Below are 19687 nucleotides of genomic sequence, written 5' to 3'. Positions count from 1 at the left end.
TATAACAAGTTTGCAATTTACATTCATTATTTTTTGTTGTTATCATGCTGTAAAAGAAAGCTAAACTTACCAGAAATCCAGGTCCAGTCTCCTGAAGGCAGATTTTCTGCTGGTGGAAAAAACAGACTAAACACAGGAATTCTGGCCAGTACAGAGAGTCACAGCTTAATGTGTCCATCAATCACATGACTGCCTTCTCTCTGTGAGTGGTCAGATGGCCTGGGATACACAGGACTTCCTGTTATCTGACTGTTTCTTGTTTTTTGAGAAAAAAAGAGTCAGAAAACAGGAAGTGCGGTGTTCTCCATGATAACTAAAAAATAAATAATGGATGTAAATTGCAAACTTGCTTTATATCACATCTACTGCTGATTTAGATTTTGAAAGTTATAATGACAGTGACACTTTAAAGGGAATCTGTCAGCACCTGGACCCGACCGGAGGTGCAGACAGTGTGCACTATGTGGCAGTTCACTAGTTAGCAGGTTATCTTTGCCTAATGTGTCAGTGGAGGAGATGCTGCACAATATCATTTCTTCTATTGTAATGAAGAGTCAAAGAGGAGTCGTGGTTTAGTGCTCACCTCAACACTGTTTAGCCTGGCCCCCAAGTGGTTAAGTGGAATTACATGGCATATACAGCTAACCCTTTGGGACCAGACTAGAGAATTTGGCCTGGGTTAAGTGGACACTGCTGTGCTAACAATACTACACCCTCCCCAGCAAGAAAAGGGTTAAGTTACTTAACCCCTAATTTGCTGGAACAGGCACAGGGCATTCAGGACAGCAGATGGACTACAGTCTGGCTCCCAGGGGGTCAAGAGGGGATAAATAGCATATCCACTTAACATCCTGGGGGCCAGACTGTAAGCAGATATCTTTATACTACAGATACTACTGGGATTTGAACTTCTGTGCCCGTTTCATCCGAGGATGTAAATGTACGTCTGTGAACTGGAACACACTGCAAAAAAGGATGTACAGTTATGTCCCTGGTACTGAAGACATTAATGTACAGTATATACATATAAATAGAGTAGTTTTGGGGTTGAGGCTAATTGATTTACAACACATTAATACTCCAGTGCCATAGTGCACTATGACTGCTGAACATTTCAACCAATTGTCCTTATTATAAGGCATACTATAATGAATGCAGATGATGGACTTCACATTTACAAAACCAGTTTCTTAAAAAATTATGTGCTAAATGTTAAGGGGATTGTCTGCTTTAATTTTTGTTATGAGTGGCCTCATGATATTCTCATCACAAAATGTCCTACTGTCAAAACTCCCTACTGCAATTTGTGAGCGCCTGAACACACTCATTGAAGTCGACAAGTTGTCCATATAGTGCATTAGTGCATCAACATCCCAGGTCCTGTATAGAAGAAACACACCCTATATTTTAGCCCAAGCATAAAGAATCTACAAGGTCTTAGACCTTGCTGTTGCCTCTATTAAGGCTATGTTCATACGCTATATAAACAATGGCTGGTCCCCATGAACGGCTGTTGTTTAAGGACAGAATTAATGATCATGATAGTGTTAAACAACGTTCATTCATGGCACAACAGCCATTGTTTGTACAGTGTATTAACATAGCTTTACTTAGGTTTTTACAAACTGGGCTTCTAAGTCAGACGGCCACACTGCTTAGTATGGTGGCACTGTGGCTAGTAATTGCAGTGCTGTGCTACAGTTTAGAAAACAATAGAAGAGCTGACTAGATGGAGCATGTGGACTTATTCTGTTGCCAATCTTTTATGTTTCTATGGCTTTGGCTCCTCATCAAAGTAACATCCTCTGGGAGCTTGTGTTTTCTCCTTTAATCACCAAATATTTTGTTAGTTCACCTTGTTTTTATGTAAGCTGTTTATTATGGGTCTATGTGTGATTGAAATAGGAAGTGAGAATGTAAGCACCACAGGAACTCTTCCTACATATAAATAAATTATGCCTGCAATTATAAAGGTAAGAAAAATCTGCTCAGATACCTAACTCAGAAAGTATTATATCGGCTTCAGGCATGTGCGTTATATAGATTCAACAATGGTATTTTGTTCATTCTTTTTTCATTTACCTAAATGCAATTATTTGAAATTGAATTGATCTCGACTGTACATTTATTGCTGATAACCTAGATTTCCCCTGTAGCTGCATTGCATGAGGTAGGTGTAAATAATAATTATAAATACAGGAGGAGTTTCTAGTATGTTTTTAGTAATACTGTTCCGATTACTTAATTTATGATTTCTGCAACTGAAGTTGCACAGAAATATGTATGTATGCACAAAATGAGCATTGAAAGAAATGTAATTTTTCTTTTATTTTATGTTATGTTAAGTAATTAACATTTTCTCATAATATAGTGCATATGATACTGTACAAAATATTTATTTTTGTCACAATGCCGAAAACCAATAAAATATTGAACAAAAAAAAAGAGCATTGAAAGTCAGTACGAATTTTAATATTATATGACATTCATGTAATTAAGTCAGATAATATGTTTGTGCAACTAAAGTAAATTCAAACTCTAAAATGTTTCCAGTTTGTCATTCTTTACTTACACAAAAGAATTTTCACAAAGATGTAACGTTAAAAATAAAATATGTGTTGATGTGTTCGATGAGTAACATGAATTAGCCTCTATTGATTGCCAAAATAATACTCAAGTACTTACATTGTGTCAAAATGTAATAAATTTTAAAGTCATCCCCTCCTTGGTTGAACTTGATGGACATGTGTCTTTTTTCAACCGTATTAACTATGTAACTATGTAACAATGTTTCCATTATCATTCAGTCAAGTTAATTCCCTGTTCAGAAAACATGGTCTGCTAGTATTACCAGTTTAGTGCATTACAGCCTAGAAATTCATGTGGGGAAGGGTACAGAAATAACAACAGTGTTGTCTATATTCCAAATGTTTGCTTCAAATAAAATGAAAGGGAGTCATTTATCATTTGATAATTCTACACTATGCACTCCAGTATGATTTATAGTATTAACAAAAATGAAACTAGTTATTGCTTATTCAGAACTTGGCTAGATAATGAGTCAACTGTAAATGGTTGTCCCACATTTAGTTAAAGGGGTGCTCCAGCGTGGGGGCACTTTTTTGGGGGGACCGGGGAGGAGGTGGCTGAAATAAAAGACGTCCACTTACCTCCCCGGTTCCAGCGGCGGGTCCCGCATCACGGCGCTCCGGTGCCTGGTTCCCGGCCGCTTCCGGGTGTCTGACGCCGCCCGAGACGCTACATCTCAGGGCCGCTCAGCTACTCAGTGAAGGAGGCGGGATCCGTTTGAAGTCCGCTCGGATCCCACTTCCTTCACTGAGTGGCTGAGTGGCCCTGAGACATAGCGTCTCGGGCGGCGTCAGACACCCGGAAGCGGCCAGGAACCGGGCACCTGAGCGCCGTGATGCGGCACCCGCCGCTGGAACCGGGGAGGTAAGTGGACGTCTTTTATTTCAGCCACCTCCTCCCTGGTCCCCCCAAAATAGTGCCCCCACGCTGGAGCCCCCCTTTAAACTTCTCTCTTAGATAAGAAAATAAATAAAAAAATAAAGTTAAAAAAATCTTCTCCCTTGTCTAAATATTGCTGTAACTTGTTATAGTTCCCCTTGTGTCCTTCAGATTCCTTATGAGAATTTCCATCCAATTGGTCTGGTGTTGGCAAGAGGAATCTGCTTTTAGTTTAGTGATTTTGACTGGTTGAAAAGTAGCAAGAATAAGCTTTAAACACATCTATGTAACCAGGTTTATCAGGTTCCCTAATTTGGTCACCCCCTACAACCACAATTCCTCCATGCTCTAAGTACTTATAGTTGTACATACAGACACTAGCTGGTGACTGGTTCACCCACCCTCACCTCAACTATACTATATATAAAAGATGGCTGGACTATTGTACAATAAAACACTTTTGCACTTTTGCATTTTGTCTCCAACCCTTCCTTTATAGATTGTAAGCTATTGCAATCAGGGCCCTTACTTCTCATGTTTGACTTGATGGTTACCTGTTGACTTGCCTATGTATGTAGCCCCAAAATTGGAAAATGCTCAGAATATGTTGGTCGCTACATAAATAAAATTATTATTAATATTATTAGTTAGGTGTTTCCACTCTCCTTGCCCTCTGACAATTTGCAATCATCACTGACAGTATCTGACTGTGTAGGGATGCATCCTATTGACAAGGGGAATGGTAAGACAAAGTTGCACACAACTCCATCTATGACTGTGTACTGCAGCTGTAGTTCCATAGATAAAATCAGGTAACTGTGTTAGAAACGGTCTTAGCATAGGACTTATTCGTACATTTAAAGAAGAGTTCTATATAAAGATGATTCAGAACTGATAGCACTCAATGCAAGGCTTTAGTACAACAGACATGTCAGGAGAGGTGAGTACTTGTCTATAAATATAGTGACTCACAGGTGGTGTCTTTTCTGATTGCAGACGCTCACTTTCTTTTTATTCTCTATCCAGGTCTAGATGACCCTAATAATTTCTACCAGCCACAACTTGTCTCTACAAAGTCTGCTGTCAATGTCCTTAGCGCCTTTCTCAGCACATCCTTAAACTCCACGCTAAGACAAAACTCTCACTATGCCTGCTAAGGGAGTAGGGGTTGTGTATATGTTATTATCTGCTTATTTATATACAGTAACTTTGAAGTTTTGCCATATGTTTTTAGAATTTGCATTTTTGTGCATATATCTCCTATATATGAAGAACAGTCTTTGTTATTTTCAAAAATGTAAAAAAACTAACAAAACAAAACCATATAGTATATACACAAGAGCCCCCCCCCCCAACATAATAATGGGACTAGTGTCCTCAAAAAACAATAATGCCAAACAGAAATTCCCTAAAAAGTTATAGTGCCACTCAAATTTCTCACAAAAAAATAATTGGCCACCTAAATGCTTCATAAAAACCTAAATTAGAGAAGATCAGTACAATGCAGATTTTTGAGGAAAGGCTTATCAGCATTGGTATGGTAAAGGAAATACCAGCCTTTATAAAATGAGTAGAGCAGAGTTTTCTCTAACCTGCTGCAGCTGCTGGAAACAGGGAGGAGTCTGTTCTTAAAATGTGCAGCCAACCTGGTCTTTAGCGAATCAGAGGGGTAGTGGTTGTACTTAATGTATTGATAGGCCTCTTTGTGTAGAGCTCAGCTTGGACAAGGGGTGAGAGTTGTGAAGCTACACCTGCAGGCTTGCCAGAGCTAAAGGTTCGTTACAGCTGGAAAACTTGTCACGGTCACTGTTGGCTTCCGGGCTACCGCTGCGTTGGTGATATTGATACTCTTGTCACTCTTGTCACTCCTGGGGCCAACATCAAAACTGTGCCTGGTCAGTGATAAAATGGCAGGGATGCCCTTGATGGTCTGAGGTGGGATGTAGTAACCAGACAACAGGGAGACCAAGTGAAAGGTGGTGCATTGGTAACTTTTATTGAAAGTCTTAACACAGTTTTACATACCTTACAATCCAGCATCTTAAGCGCTTATTACTGGTTTCAGTTTCCCACTGTACAGTCCCCCAAAATAAATACTTTATTGTGGTTTGCTGCCTCATCTATTGGCCTCAGTAATAGATTATCTGCTGCTTCTGTCTATTGGTATTTCGTTATTGTTCTCTTTATATATTTCCACCCATTAAGACTCCACATTTTTATTTCCCTCACATATATCTTTTTGTATTTTGGGCTCTAGGCAGGACTTTACGTAACGAAAAATGACGTTGGTGGCTGACTCAGGATAGGCTAAGGGGTGGGCATGTGACCAAAATGAGAACATTAGATGAGCCCTTTGATCTGAGACACGCGCAGTGTGATTGGTTGGTGCGGGCCAAAGTAATCATTGGTGGAAGAAGGGGGAAGAGGCGGATAGGCACTACATGTGAATCTAAGAATTACACCTGGTAGGTCAATATCACTGTCTGTCATGTTGGCATCATTAGGGGAGGTTATTTAACCCGCAGAATGGTGTCTGAACGCTCATTCTTCATATTGCCCTTGAGAAAGCCACTGCTGTGGCGAAACGTCGGGTAGGGAGAGCATATATTTTACTAAAGGCCCTATTCCACGGAACGATTATTGGCCGTATTCGCAGCCCCCTCGCACCTCCCAGCAGGGAGTGGGGAACGAGGATCAAACGAGCACTGAAGGTGCTTGTTTGCTCCTCAGAGTGGGGCCGTGGAATAGGGCCTTAACACTGCTGTGGACTGTTATGTTGATATACTAACAATACTGCAGATATGTTAGTTTACAAATGAGAAAGTACCGCTGGCCAGCGGGAATAGACCGCAGCACTGCAGCAGTGGGGTTTTAACAATGGCATAATAATTAAAAGTTATATTTAAAATTATATTTGGATGGAAAAATAGGGGTCTTTGGGGGCCATCGGTCCTCTGTGGTGGGATTTCTAATGAATATAACCACCATCCGAATAAGCCAAACATTGTGTTGAATATAGATTGCCTTGATATTGTCAGTGTCTTGTTGCAGTACTGCCACAACTGAATTAACATCCCCTCATCCCTCTCATCTCTATTAATACTTAGTTAATAAGTATTATACTTAGGTGCATAATGCACGCTTATTGTGGAAATAGCCTACAACTAAAATAAAATTCTACTTTGATATCCCTATTCTTTCTAAAATATATGTATATATGAAGTATTTACATTTTTTGGCAAAAAAATCTATCTAGAGAAAATAACATATGCTTAAGTGGTCTAAAATGTTGTTCTTGCGGAAGCAACAGCACAAAGTGCAAAAGATGTTAGGTCTCCTGAGATCAGAGCTGACATAGGTATCTGACGGCAAAGGATTTAATTATACCAGTTCTGGCTTACTAGAGTAGTCTAGAGACAACAATGGAACAGAAACACACAGAAATACTATTTTACAGTATTTTGCAGTACTGCGACAACTGAGGTCAGGCAGAAGAGACGCTAAATGGATAACTGTTGTGTTATCATTATTTACACCTACAGTTCAAGCTTCTCACACATAAAAAATAGAATTTTGATTTTAGATTTAGATTTAACACAGAATATGACATATGTGTTTCAGCTGCCTTTGTATTGTAGATTAACCCCTTGGTAAGAAGTTCTCAGGATCTAAAAGTTGAGGGCTTAAAGAGTCACTGTCTTTAAAATTTGTTTTGCGGAAATCAATAGTCCAGGTGATTTTAAGAAACTTTGTAATTGGGTTTATTAGGCAAATATGCCATTATCTGCATGTAAAAAGACTTTTCCCAGGTCCCTCCCTCCTCTCCTTTCTGTCATCCACTGCTCAGGAAATCTCAACTGTTTTTTTATCAGTCAGATCCTGTCTGTGCTATGGAGAGGGGAGGGGGGAGGAGGGAGGAGCGAGATTAGTAGGCAGCAGAGAGCAGAGAACAAAGGATTACACAGAGGGGGAGCTATTCAGAGTGCTATTAAGAGCTCAGAGAGGTCAGTGGTGACATCAGAGGAGAGAGCCTGGTGATGTAGCTGTAAATTAACTCTTTGTTGTCCTGTTTTGGTGCCTCATCTCTCACCGCTCCATAGGAAAACCATGAAGACAGGGGGGAGAGCTTCAAACTGCTTTTTCATGACAAAAAAATTATTTTTTCGCCTAATAAACCCAGTTACAAAGTTTCTTAAAATCGCCTGTACTATTGATTTCTGCAAAAACGACAGTGACACTTTAATATACCAAAACTGTGCTCAAGGTGTTACTATTCGAGATGACTGAACCTTAACCCCTTAAGGACAGAGCCAATTTTGATTTTTGGGTTTTCGTTTTTTCCTCCTTGTGCTTAAAAGGCCATAGCACTTGCATTTTTCCACCTAGAAAGCCCTTATTTTTTGCGTCACTAATTGTACTTTGCAATGACAGGCTGCATTTTTGCATAAAGTACACTGAGAAACCAGAAAAAAATTCAAAGTGTGGTGAAATTGAAAAAAAAACAACACATTTTGTTTATTTGGGGGAAATGTGTTTTTACGCCATTCGCCCTGGGGTAAAACTGACTTGTTATGCATGTTCCTCAAGTCTTTACCATTACAACGATATGTAACATGTATAACTTATATTGTATCTGATGGCCTGTAAAAAATTCAAACCATTGTCAACAAATATACGTCACTTAAAATCGCTCCATTCCCAGGCTTATAGCGCTTTTATCCTTTGGTCTATGGGGCTGTCTGAGGTGTCATTTTTTGCGCCATGATGTGTTCTTTCTATCGGTACCTTGATTGCGCATATACGACTTTTTAATCGCTTTTTATTACAATTTTTCTGGATTTGATGTGACCAAAAATGCGCAATTTTGCACTTTGGGATTTTTTTTGCGCTGACGCAGTTTATCGTGCAGGATCAGGAATGTGATTAACTAATAGTTCAGGCGATTACGCACGCGGCAATAGCAAACATGTTTGTTTATTTATTTATTTACTTTTATTAGTAACCGGGGAAAAGGGGGGTGATTCAGACTTTTATTAGGGGAGGGGGATTTTTACTAATAACAATACTTTTTTTTTTACTTTTACACTTATACTAGAAGCCCCCCTGGGGGACTTCTAGTATAAGTGCTCTGATCTCTCATAGAGATCTCTGCAGCATAGATATGCGTCCGGTAATAGGATGCAGCTGTCAACTTTGACAGCTGCATCTGATTACTGTATTAGCGGGCACGGCGATCGGACCGTGCCCACTAATACCTGCGGTCCCGGGCTACAAGCGGCACCCAGGACCGTCGCGGTTCAGAGTGGGGTCGCTGCGCGGCCCCGCTCTGAACGTCCCTAACGGCATCAGGGTGTAAATATACGCCCTATCTTGTTAAGGGGTTAAGCACACTTGAATTTGTGCTTAAGTGACCCAATGTGTACTTACATGCTGCAACACAAAAAAGGGTTAACAAGCAGAAGACAAAGAGATCTCTGCTTCACTGCTCTGATAACCCCTGACTTCTGTCCTCCGCCTGCTACAATCAAGTAGAAAAATGTGCAGAGGTCCATGCAGAGCTCAGGGTTATCAGTGCACTAGCAGTAAAGCAGATATTTCCTTGTCTTTTGAACTTTGTGTCACTTACACACTGCAGTACATAAGGGGTTAAGTAGAAGGTAGTCTGCTCCTGCGCCTATTTATTTAACCATAAGGGCTCCTAATGGGCCCTTATAGTTAAAAACAGTAGACTGACAGAGCAACCAGCCATTGGTTCTCTGCTCTGTCAGTCAATCTTGTGGCTGCAGCCAGGATTCTGTTTCTGGCCACAAGAGATTTTATTTTTTGGCCACATCACCGAGTATATATATATATATATATATATATATATATATATATATATGTGTGTGTGTATATATATATCTTTGTGTTGTGTGTAGAGGAGGGGAGGGTGGGCCCTTACAGTTTTTTGCTATGAATCCTAGCCACATCCCTGGGCTGTATTCATGTTTTTAGGACTCCCTCCCATCTTCTTCCAGGACTCCCTCACAACATTTCCAGGACTCCCTCCTTCTTTTATAGTACTGAGAATGATGACTTAATAGTCATTAAAGGGGTTACCCCCTTCCCTCATATAAGATTTTTTCCAAACGTGTAACTCACATTAAAAAATCATAACTTTTAATCATTTTTTTCATGTTATACTTACTTGTATCCAGGTCCAGTCTCCTGAAGGCAACTTTTTAGTCTTGTGCTGTTTGAAAAAAAGAGACTAAATGCAAGAAGTTCCGGCCAGTGCAGAGTCACGGCTCAATGTGTCTGTCAATCAAATAACTGCCTTCTCTGTGAGCATGCAGATGACTAGCATTTGGTCTCTTTTTTCAACCAGCACAAGACTAAAAAGCTGCCTTCTTGAGACGGAACCTGGATACAAGTAAGTATAGCTTTGTTTTAAAACATGATAAAAAAAATCCCCTGTGGATTTAGATTTTAAAAATCTAAATAGGCAGCATTAAACAACGTTCTTTCATGCGGAGTGGCCATTGTTTATATAATGTGTAAACATAGCCCAAAACAGAAATCGGGCCAAAATTATAAAAACAACCCTGCAGTGCTCCTACATTGTTCACTTTGCAATAAGACTGATATGTTATCCTAATTCTGTAGGTTAGTATGATTACAGTGATAGGCAGTTTATATACTTTTTTTTTACTAACTTTAACCCCTTAGGACAGAGCCCAAAATGACCTTAAGGACCACACCTATTTTTAGTTTAGCATTTTTGTTTTTTCCTCCTCGCCTTCTAAGAGCTATAACTCTTTTACTTTTCCATCTATAGGGCCAAGACATGGCTTTTTTTTTTTCAGAATTGAGTGTACTTTGTAATAGCGCCTTTCAATCTACCATGAAACTAATGATGAAACCCCCAAAATATTATTTATGGGGTGAAATTGGGAAAAAAATAAAATTCTTCAAATTTTGGGTGGGGGTTCCGTGTTTATGTAATGCACTTTACGATTAAACTTACATGATATATTTATTCTATAGGCATATGGTGGCCTTTTTCACAATGTAAATATGCTACACAGAAGTTTTACTAGACGAAAGCTTAATTAGATCTTGACACTGCAAGAAACCCAACAAACCACAAAATAATCCAAAATAAATGGGTAAACTAAGAAATAAAATTTTCCCTGTGCAATGTAAAAAAGATAACTTGTAATCTAAATACAGAGGCTAGCTAGATCATATTGCTAGAAAAGGTTTCTGATTTCAAACGTCTTGTAAAGCAATGATTCACTTGCAACTCTGAGATATACAGTTCCAGGTATTGATCTAAAGGTGACATTGGTGTTTAACGAGGTTACAAAGTATTTTAGCATGATTTATCTGTAATCCTTTAGTTCTGTTTGTCTGGTAAGTGTTGTGCCTGACACTCAAAATGAAGTCAATGTCATGGGCATGACTGTGGTTTATCTGTATTTGGTGGCCAAGGAATTGCTAGCCGCATGTGTCTCAACATGTCAATTACTTGAACTTAACTTAATTGAAAATAGTTCCGTGTACTCGGGGAGCAGAAAGTTCATCAAGCTTTGCATTCCCTAAAAGATTTTCTCTAAGTGTTGTCATTTTTCAAGCTGTAGGTCTCAAATCTACAGGGATCCACCTAAATTAGAAACATATTTTAGCTTTGTCCTTTGATGACATCTAACTCTTCCAACTTTTTTGACTTTTAAATATTTCTTTCATTTTAATATGACATTTTGCATTCATTGTATAAAAGCATCACGTATAGAAGCCTTGTCAGAAGGTTGCTTTTTACAATGAATGCAAAATGTAATATTAAAAATAAAGAAATATTTAAGTAAAAAAAAGTTGGAAGAGTTAGATGTCAAAGCTAAAACATGTTTCTAATTTAGAACTCTAAAGAGGGTCTAAACACAGTGCTCTACCTGAAGTATGCGTATGCTGCTTAATGGCATTTTCAAGTCATGTGCTGGCAATATAAGGGAAATTCAGATATATTTAATATTGTATTAAGTGCCCCACCAATTGTGTACTATAAAGTGTATTATACAATTTGGCCACTAGATGTCATATGTATGCATGCAGATATAGATACAATGATGTTATGATAAAGGGTGTCAGAACTCACTATGGGAGATCACTTACACCCAGGTGGATAGAATGAGAAAATAACAGCACAATGAATGTTCAGAGCAGAGCATAAAAGGAGGATACTGGTCACTTGAAAGCATCCATGATGGTGATTAGAAAAACACATTGGATTAGCTTTTTGACCCATACAAACTTCTGTACCCCAATCTAGTGACGTCACTAGCTGCCCACACTGGTGCCACCAGCTGGGGTGCGCTCCCAGCAAACATACAACCCATTGCACTATACACCAAACAGATCCTTAGAACGTTGTGGAATGCCATCTCCATAAGGATTCATAGCAACAGAATCTAAATACATATGAAGATCTTTCATAGTGAGTACTGACACCTTATATTATAGCATCATTGCAACGTAATCTGCATGCATACATATGACACCTAGTGGCCAGATTGTATAACACACTTTATAGTACCCAATAGGGCCCTTAATGCAATCTTAAAGGCGTTATACAGTGCTTCAAAAACATGCCCACTTTTGCACCATTCTTGACTCCAGTTTGGGTGAGGTTTGAAACTAGTTCCATTAAAGTAAATGGAGCTTAATAGCAAAGCACAACCAAACTGGAGACAAGAGTGGAGCAAAAGTGGCCATGTTTTTGTAGCGTTGCATAACCCCTTATATATCTGTACAATTTCATCTAAACTTTAACAATTTAGGGGTGGGGAATTAAAAAAAAAATGTGGTGGAATATGTGTGAACACCCTCTTATAATTGTGGATGTGATTGCATTCAGGAGTAGTCAATGACATTTAAACCCATGTTACACAGTAGTCAGTAGACAGCTGCCAACATTCAGCTGTTCTAGAAGGATTCTCCTGATATTTTCCTGGTTGCATTTTAGGCTAGGTTTAGGCTAGGTTTTTAATCCACTCCTGGTTTTGGTTGCAATATAAGGACCACAATACTAACTGAAATACACTACGTATATTTCAGTTAGTATTGTGGTCCTCATATTGCAAACAAAACCAGGAGTGGATTAAAAACACAGAAAGGATCTGTTCACACAATGTTGAAATTGAGTGGATGGCTGCCATATAACAGTAAATAACTGCCATTATTTCAATACAACAGCCATTGTTTTAAAATAACAGCAAATATTTGCCATTAAATGGCGGCCATCCACTCAATTTCAACATTGTGTGAACAGAGCCTTTCTGTGTTTTTAATCCACTCCTGGTTTTGGTTGCAACATGAGGACCACAATACTGACTGAAATATACGTAGTATGAACCCAGCCTTACAGAAAGAAACATGGTCTGTAAACAGCTCACAATAAATCAGAAGGATCTCATTGTTGAAAGAAGGGTACTAAAATTTCCTAGACATTAGATACAGTACTCTATGGAATACAGTGATGATGATTATCACAAAGTGGGAAAAAATAGTACAACAATGACATTACCAAGAACTGAATGTCCTTTAAAAGTTGATGAAGGACTGGGCTGTGGGGTATGGTGGCAAAATGAAAGCCTTTCCTCACAAAGAAAAACTTCCTTGCCTACATAAAGTTTGCCAAATGCATGTGGGAAAACCTGTTGTGGTCTGGTGAGATAAAGGTTGAACTTAATGGCCATTATTTCAAAAGGTATGTTTGGCGGAAAGCCAACACTGAACATCACTAAAAGAACACCATACCCAGAGTAAAGGATAGTGGAGGCAGCATAATGCTTTGGGACTGTGTTTCTGTGGCTGGAATTGGGATTGGAAATAGTCAAGGTGGAGGGAATTATGAACAGTTCCAAATATCAGTTAATTTTGGCACAAAGCCTTCAGGCCTCCACTTAAAGGGGAAAGATTAAGAGGAATCTTATCTTTCAGCATGACAATGACCCAAAGATTTCCCCCACCAACAAATTAATGGCTTCGCCAGAAGATGAGATCTGTGACCTGACCTGAAGAGGGTGCTGTACACTGCTCTGATTTGGAGCACTATTGCAAGGAATAGTGGCCATGCTGATATAATCCCCTACTGGGTAGGAGTCTAACACGTCCGTTTCGAGCGGTAGCCCGGGGCCCTGAGCTGCTGGGGCCCATGGACACTTAAAAAGACTTTTCTTTTCTACCTCAATTTAACAAAAATCAGGGTATTATGACATTATCTATCCTGTACTATGAACACTACGCAAGTTAGTGCTGCCATAGTTACAGTGGGGGGTGGGGCAGCCTTGTTGACCAGCTCGGGGCCTATGGTAAAGTTAATCCGCCCCTTCTCCTACCAAAAAATTTGACTAAATGCGGTCATAAAATCAAAGGCTACTTCAACAAAATATTAGTTTAAGGGTGTGCCATTCTTTGTTTTTATTTTTCCATGCAAAAAAAGTTTGTTTTTCAGTTGAATTGGAATGATTATTTAATTTTCTTAGGCTGGGTCCACACTGCATTTTTGCAAAAAACGGATGAAAAAAAATTGGATGTATTTGTATGCATCAGTTTTTCCATTAACTTCTATGATTAAAAAAAACCCACATTTTTGTGTACGCTAAAAAAAGGATGCGTTTTGATCAGCTTTTTGATATATATATTTTTTTTTTATAATAGAAGTCAATGGAAAAACTGTTTAAAACTGATGCACAAAAGTACATGTTTTTTCATCCTTTGGCTATGTTCACACGTTTTTTCAGCTCCGTTTAAAATGACGTTCGTTATTTTGAGTCTAAAATAACAGACGTTATTTAGCAGCCTGACCTCCCCTTAGTGCAATTATTCTAGTTTGGGATCACTAATTGGACTTTAGGTTTGGCTTAATTGAAAAGTCCATTGAATTTAATAGTGAAAACGGAGAAAGAGCGGTGAGAAAAGAAAAACTGTTTGTGAACTACTAATAAAAAACAGCCGCTGTTTGCAAAAGACACCCAAGAATAATGATCATAATCATTATTTTGAAGTCCGTGGCAAAAACGTCCGTTATTTAATACACTGTGTGCATTGGACGTTCGTGCTTTCATTGACCTCAATGCATTGCCATTGCAGTCAGTTAAATCGCGGCAAAAACTGTCGTTTTTTTAAATATGAAAATCGGATGCCTTTTCATTAATTTTGATGTTGTGTGAACATAGCCTTTTTTTTGCAAAAAAATTAAATTAAAAAATAACGGACTGCAAAAACGCAGTGTGAACCTAGCCTAAATTAGATTTTTTTTTTACATTAAAAAACCCTGCCATTTTAACAGTGATGTGTAGATTTTTTATACCAATTGTAGATGAGAGTGTCACCTATAGGACCAGCACCTATCTTGAGGTCAAGGGTACACCTTTTAGCTTGTTCTAAACTTCTTGTAGTAGTGTATTACTGTATCTTCTCCATGTGTAATATTTCTACATAACTGCAAATATGACAACCTGACTCTTAATGTTACTTTCAGTTTAATGAATAGATGCATGCCTTACTACTAGAGATGAGCGAACCGGGTTTGGGTTTGAGTCCATCCGAACCCGAACGTTCGGTATTTGATTAGCTGGGGCTGCTGAACTTGGATAAAGCTCTAAGGTTGTCTGGAAAACATGGATACAGCCAATGACTATATCCATGTTTTCCACATAGCCTTAGGGCTTTATCCAACTTCAGCAGCCACCGCTAATCAAATGCCGAAAGTTCGGGTTCGGATGGACTCGAGCATGCTCGAGGTTCGCTCATCTCTACTTACTACACATTACTGACTTCTATATTATCCTATAAGCAGCCCTTCCAGCATGATATTTTAGCCTTCTAATAGGCTATAGGAGATCAGCACTTTGTTCCAGCACATGGCACATGCACATGGCTATAGCACATGGCCAAGGTTGGCCATACACCTTCAATAACTGATGGCTGAACGATCTCCCTCTGACAGCTGTCAGTTATCTATCCTGTCTACTACCCGTCCTCCTCATACACAGCAACATTCAGCATGGCTGAGCGTTCATGTTGTTTCTGTGGGGAGGTGAGGTGTAAGGCGCATCCAGTCAGGCAGTTATTTGAGCGGCGGATATGGCGGACTAAAGTCTGAGGCAGTGCTTCTCAATTCCAGTCCTCAGGCCTCACCAACATGTAATGTTTTGAGGATTTCCTTAGTATTGCACAGGTGATATTATTATACACAGTGCATCAGGTCTTATCACAGGTGATCTTTGTATGGGATATCCTCAAAAGATGACCTGTTGGTGAGGCCTGAGGACTGGAATTGAGAAGCACTGGTCTAAGGTGTATGGGACCTTTAGTAGGGGATTAACCCCTTCAGGACCAGGCTAATTTCCGTTTTTGCATTTCTTTTTTTCCTTCTTGTGCTTAAAAAGCCATAGCAGTTGCATTTTTACACATACAGACCCACATGAGCCCTTATTTTTTGCGTCACTAATAGTACTCTGCAATGACAGGCTGAATTTTTGCATAAAATATGCTGCGAAACCAAAAAAAAAATTATATGCGCTGTGAAATTGAAAAAAAAACCCCACAATTCTTTTTCTTTGGGGGGGCTTCGTTTTTATGCCGTGTGTCCTATGGAAAAACTGACTTGTTATATATATGTTCCTCAAGTCGTTACGATTACAACGATAAGTAACATGTATAACTTTTATTGTATTTTTATTTTATTACAATTTTTCTGGATTTGATGTGACCAAAAATGCGCAATTTAGCAATTTGGAATTTTTTTGCGCTTACGCCGTTTACCGTACATTCCGATCTGGAATGTGATAAATAAATATTTTGCGCGATTACACACGCAGCGATATCAAATAAGTTTATTTATTTTTTTTATTTATAACATGGGAAAAGGGGGGGTGATTCTGACTTTTATTAGGAGAGGGGGCTTTTTATTAATAAAATTTTTTTTTTTACACTCATACTAGAAGCCCCCCTGGGGGACTTCTAGTATAAGTACACTGATCTCTCATACAGATCTATGCTGCATAGATATGCAGCATAGATCAATGCTGCAGCCGGAAGCAACCGAATGCCGAGCCAGGATCAGCGCCATTACGGCGCAGACCCCGGCCGGCACCAGTCACGGAGATCTCTCCTCCTTGACAACATCACAGGGGAGCGATCTCCCCACTAGACACCAGGGAAAAGCTGCTCTGAAGTCTTCAGATGCAGCTGTCAACTTTGACAGCTGCATCTGAAGACTTAATTAGCGGGCACAGCGATCCGACCGTGCCCGCTAATAGCCGCGGCCCCGGGTTACATGCGGCACCCGGGACCGCGGCGGTTCAGAGCGGAGTTGCCACGCGGCCCCGCTCTGAAGGCCCCCACCGGCGAAGGGGTTAAACAGAGAGAGTGGGTGGCCCTGTATCTAAGGCAACTAATACAAGCCAGAAGTGCATTGTGCAAAGCTTGGTATGACTGCTTCTGATCCAGGATTGCAGCTTTCCCTCCCTCCCACCAAGAAATATATTACAATATAATATGAAAATTCATCAGAATAAGCTGTGATAAAAAGGTAAAGATAGTGAAACTTACATTTATTGGGCTTACGAAAACTGCTAGGTTTTTTGTTTCTATAAGTGGATTTTCTATACAGCACTGTGTGAAATGCAGGTGCTATATGACTAGATAATATTAAAAAGATTTTACTAATAGATATTACAAACCAGCTCAAATTGTATGTGTATACCTTTAAGGGTGCGTTTACACAGAAAGATTTATCTGACAGATTTTGGAAGCCAAAGCCAGGAATGGATTTAAAAAGAGGATAGATCCCAGTCTTTCCTTTATGACCTGATCCCTGTTTATAGTCTGCTCCTGGTTTTGGCTTCAAAGATCTGTCAGATAAATCTGTCTGTGTAAACGCACCATTAGGCTTGTTTTTCCATAGTTTTTTATTTATTTAATAGAATCTTGAAATTATGACTTGACGTGTACCTTCTAGGATTTTAGAAACCTGTCAAAAGAACTACTTGTTGTAGAAAGATTTTCAATTTCTTAGGTGCATGCTTTCTGATACAGAGTTGTGTCGTTTCCCTCATATCTTGATATCCATCTCTTTACATGACAGGCTTGAGATGAAGTGATGATAAACATTTTTAGAATATATCATGAAAAGTGTCACTCTATCCCCTCTCGTGGAGAAGTCTTGTCAGCTTGCATGTATTGTTTCCTAGGATTTCTTGACATTTACCTCTCTCATTTAGAATGTATATGTCCTATGGAATATTATTTTCTTGAAATAGACACATCCTTCTCAGGTAATTTTGTGATAAGGCATATGACAGGAAGAGCAACCATTTTATAGTTATACTCAAATCAGGCGACATCTTAATCCTGTTCATTAGAACAGATTGATGACTTTGGAAAGAAGTGCACCATAGCTATACACCTACTTCAACAGCAAAGGGACTAAATAAAGTCAAAGCCTACAAGTGTCTGTGCATGCACATCTCAAACATACCAAACGAATATCCAAACACAGAACAGCCGGTCACAAGATCATACTGCTGAGTCCACATCTTAAGTAAGCTAAAAAGAAGCACAAAGATGTCCTCTAGAGATGAGCGAACCTTGAGCATGCTCGAGTCAATCCGAATCCGATTGTTCAGCATTTGATTAGCGGTGGCTGCTGAAGTTGGATAAAGCCCTAAGGCTATGTGGAAAACATGGATATAGTCATTGGCTGTATCCATGTTTTCCAGACAACCTTAGAGCTTTATCCAAGTTCAGCAGCCACCGCTGATCAAATGCTGAACAATCGGGTTTGCATGAACTCGAGCATGCTCAAGGTTTGCTCATCTCTAATGTCCTCATCATAGTATAAAATGGAGTTTTAGACAATTTACTGTATCATGGATTTGAAGTTGGTTTGGTCTTCATTTTGAAAAGCGTTGTATAAGCAGAATATATGATATGACTTTCTCTGCTAAAGTAATTTACAATAACACATTCGTTTAATTGATTTAGGTAGGTGAATAGGATATTTTGCTTACCTGTATAGATACACTGCTATATGAACCACCGATCACCCCAGCGATAAGTAATGGACTGTTCCCTTGAATGGCAAGTGAACCATCTGGGCACACATATTCTGCTTCATCCACCTTTGTCAATGAAGCCCTAACAAACTCCAAGGACTGTTCCAGTGCGTAGGTGTCCCTTGAACAGGTATCCAAAATGTGAACACCTAACTTTACTCCAGGAAGAAGTGTGCTGTCTCTGTTAATATGATCAATTGCAAACAACATAGCTTCTAGGCGCTGTATGCCCCGATCCTCATTGATCCTTCCACATTCTTCTAATCCTGTGCCCTTTTCTTTTATTGGAAAAAGACCTCCTAATACAAGATCTCCCTCAAACTTGATTTCTTTCCTCACAAAGTTGTGGTCACTTGAAGAAAGCAAAACTCCTTTGGAAAATAAGGCCAAAACAACCAGTTGAAAGCTGGAATAAGTCTTCATGATTTTTGCTTCTTGGTATAAGGGTTGGACTTGCAAGTTATATATCCTCCATACCAGAATCATTTAGGTGGTTGCAGTGCCATCACTTTTCTATAGAAATACAAGAAAGAGAGTTGTTATGACATATAATTGTTATGACAGCCCCCACATACACTTTTCCAATATAAACATATAAGAGGGTCCTGAAATATTAAAGTATTTCTGTACCCACAATCTGACCCCCCAAAACTGCTTGTACCTTTGGATAGCTGCTTTTAATCCAAGATCTGTCCTGGGGTTGGCAGGTGATGCAGTTATTGTCCTAAAAAACAACTCTTAAACTTGCAGCCCTGTGTTAAATTGGTGTGGCCTAGAGTACCCATCTCCTAGGATTGTGACACCCCTCCGTCCCTCTTCCCCGCCCTCTTCATCATTAGGAAAAGGAATGCCCCTAGAACAATTTCTCCTATTTATCACCTGTCTTAACACTGCACGGGTGCCTTAACTGTCCAGCACATATGCAGTGTTCAGACAGGTGATTAATAGGAGAAATACTGCCTGGGGGCATTCCTAGAGATGAGGAGGGCTGGGAGGAGGGGCAGAGAGGCATCACAATCCTAGGACACAGGCACTTTAGGCCATGCCAATTTAACACAGGGCTGCAAGTTTAAAAGTTGTTTTTTTATGACAATAACTGCATCACCTGCCGAACGGAC

At 39.4% G+C, this 19687-nt stretch overlaps 1 protein-coding gene across 1 annotated transcript in view; it reads right to left on the bottom strand.

The window, feature by feature from the left end:
* Positions 1-18992, bottom strand: part of GRM3 (glutamate metabotropic receptor 3) — a 94262-nt gene extending 75270 nt beyond the window's left edge. The window contains exon 1 of the mRNA XM_069956162.1: positions 18525-18992. Coding sequence (XP_069812263.1) covers positions 18525-18992 — 468 coding nt within the window. The remainder of the gene's footprint in view (positions 1-18524) is intronic.
* Positions 18993-19687: the final 695 nt, after the last annotated feature.

Source organism: Dendropsophus ebraccatus, chromosome 1, assembly GCF_027789765.1.
Source record: "Dendropsophus ebraccatus isolate aDenEbr1 chromosome 1, aDenEbr1.pat, whole genome shotgun sequence".
NCBI classification, from domain to species: domain Eukaryota; kingdom Metazoa; phylum Chordata; class Amphibia; order Anura; family Hylidae; genus Dendropsophus; species Dendropsophus ebraccatus.
The sequence above is the reverse complement of the archived record's forward strand: the minus strand, read 5'-3'. Positions and strand labels throughout refer to the sequence as shown.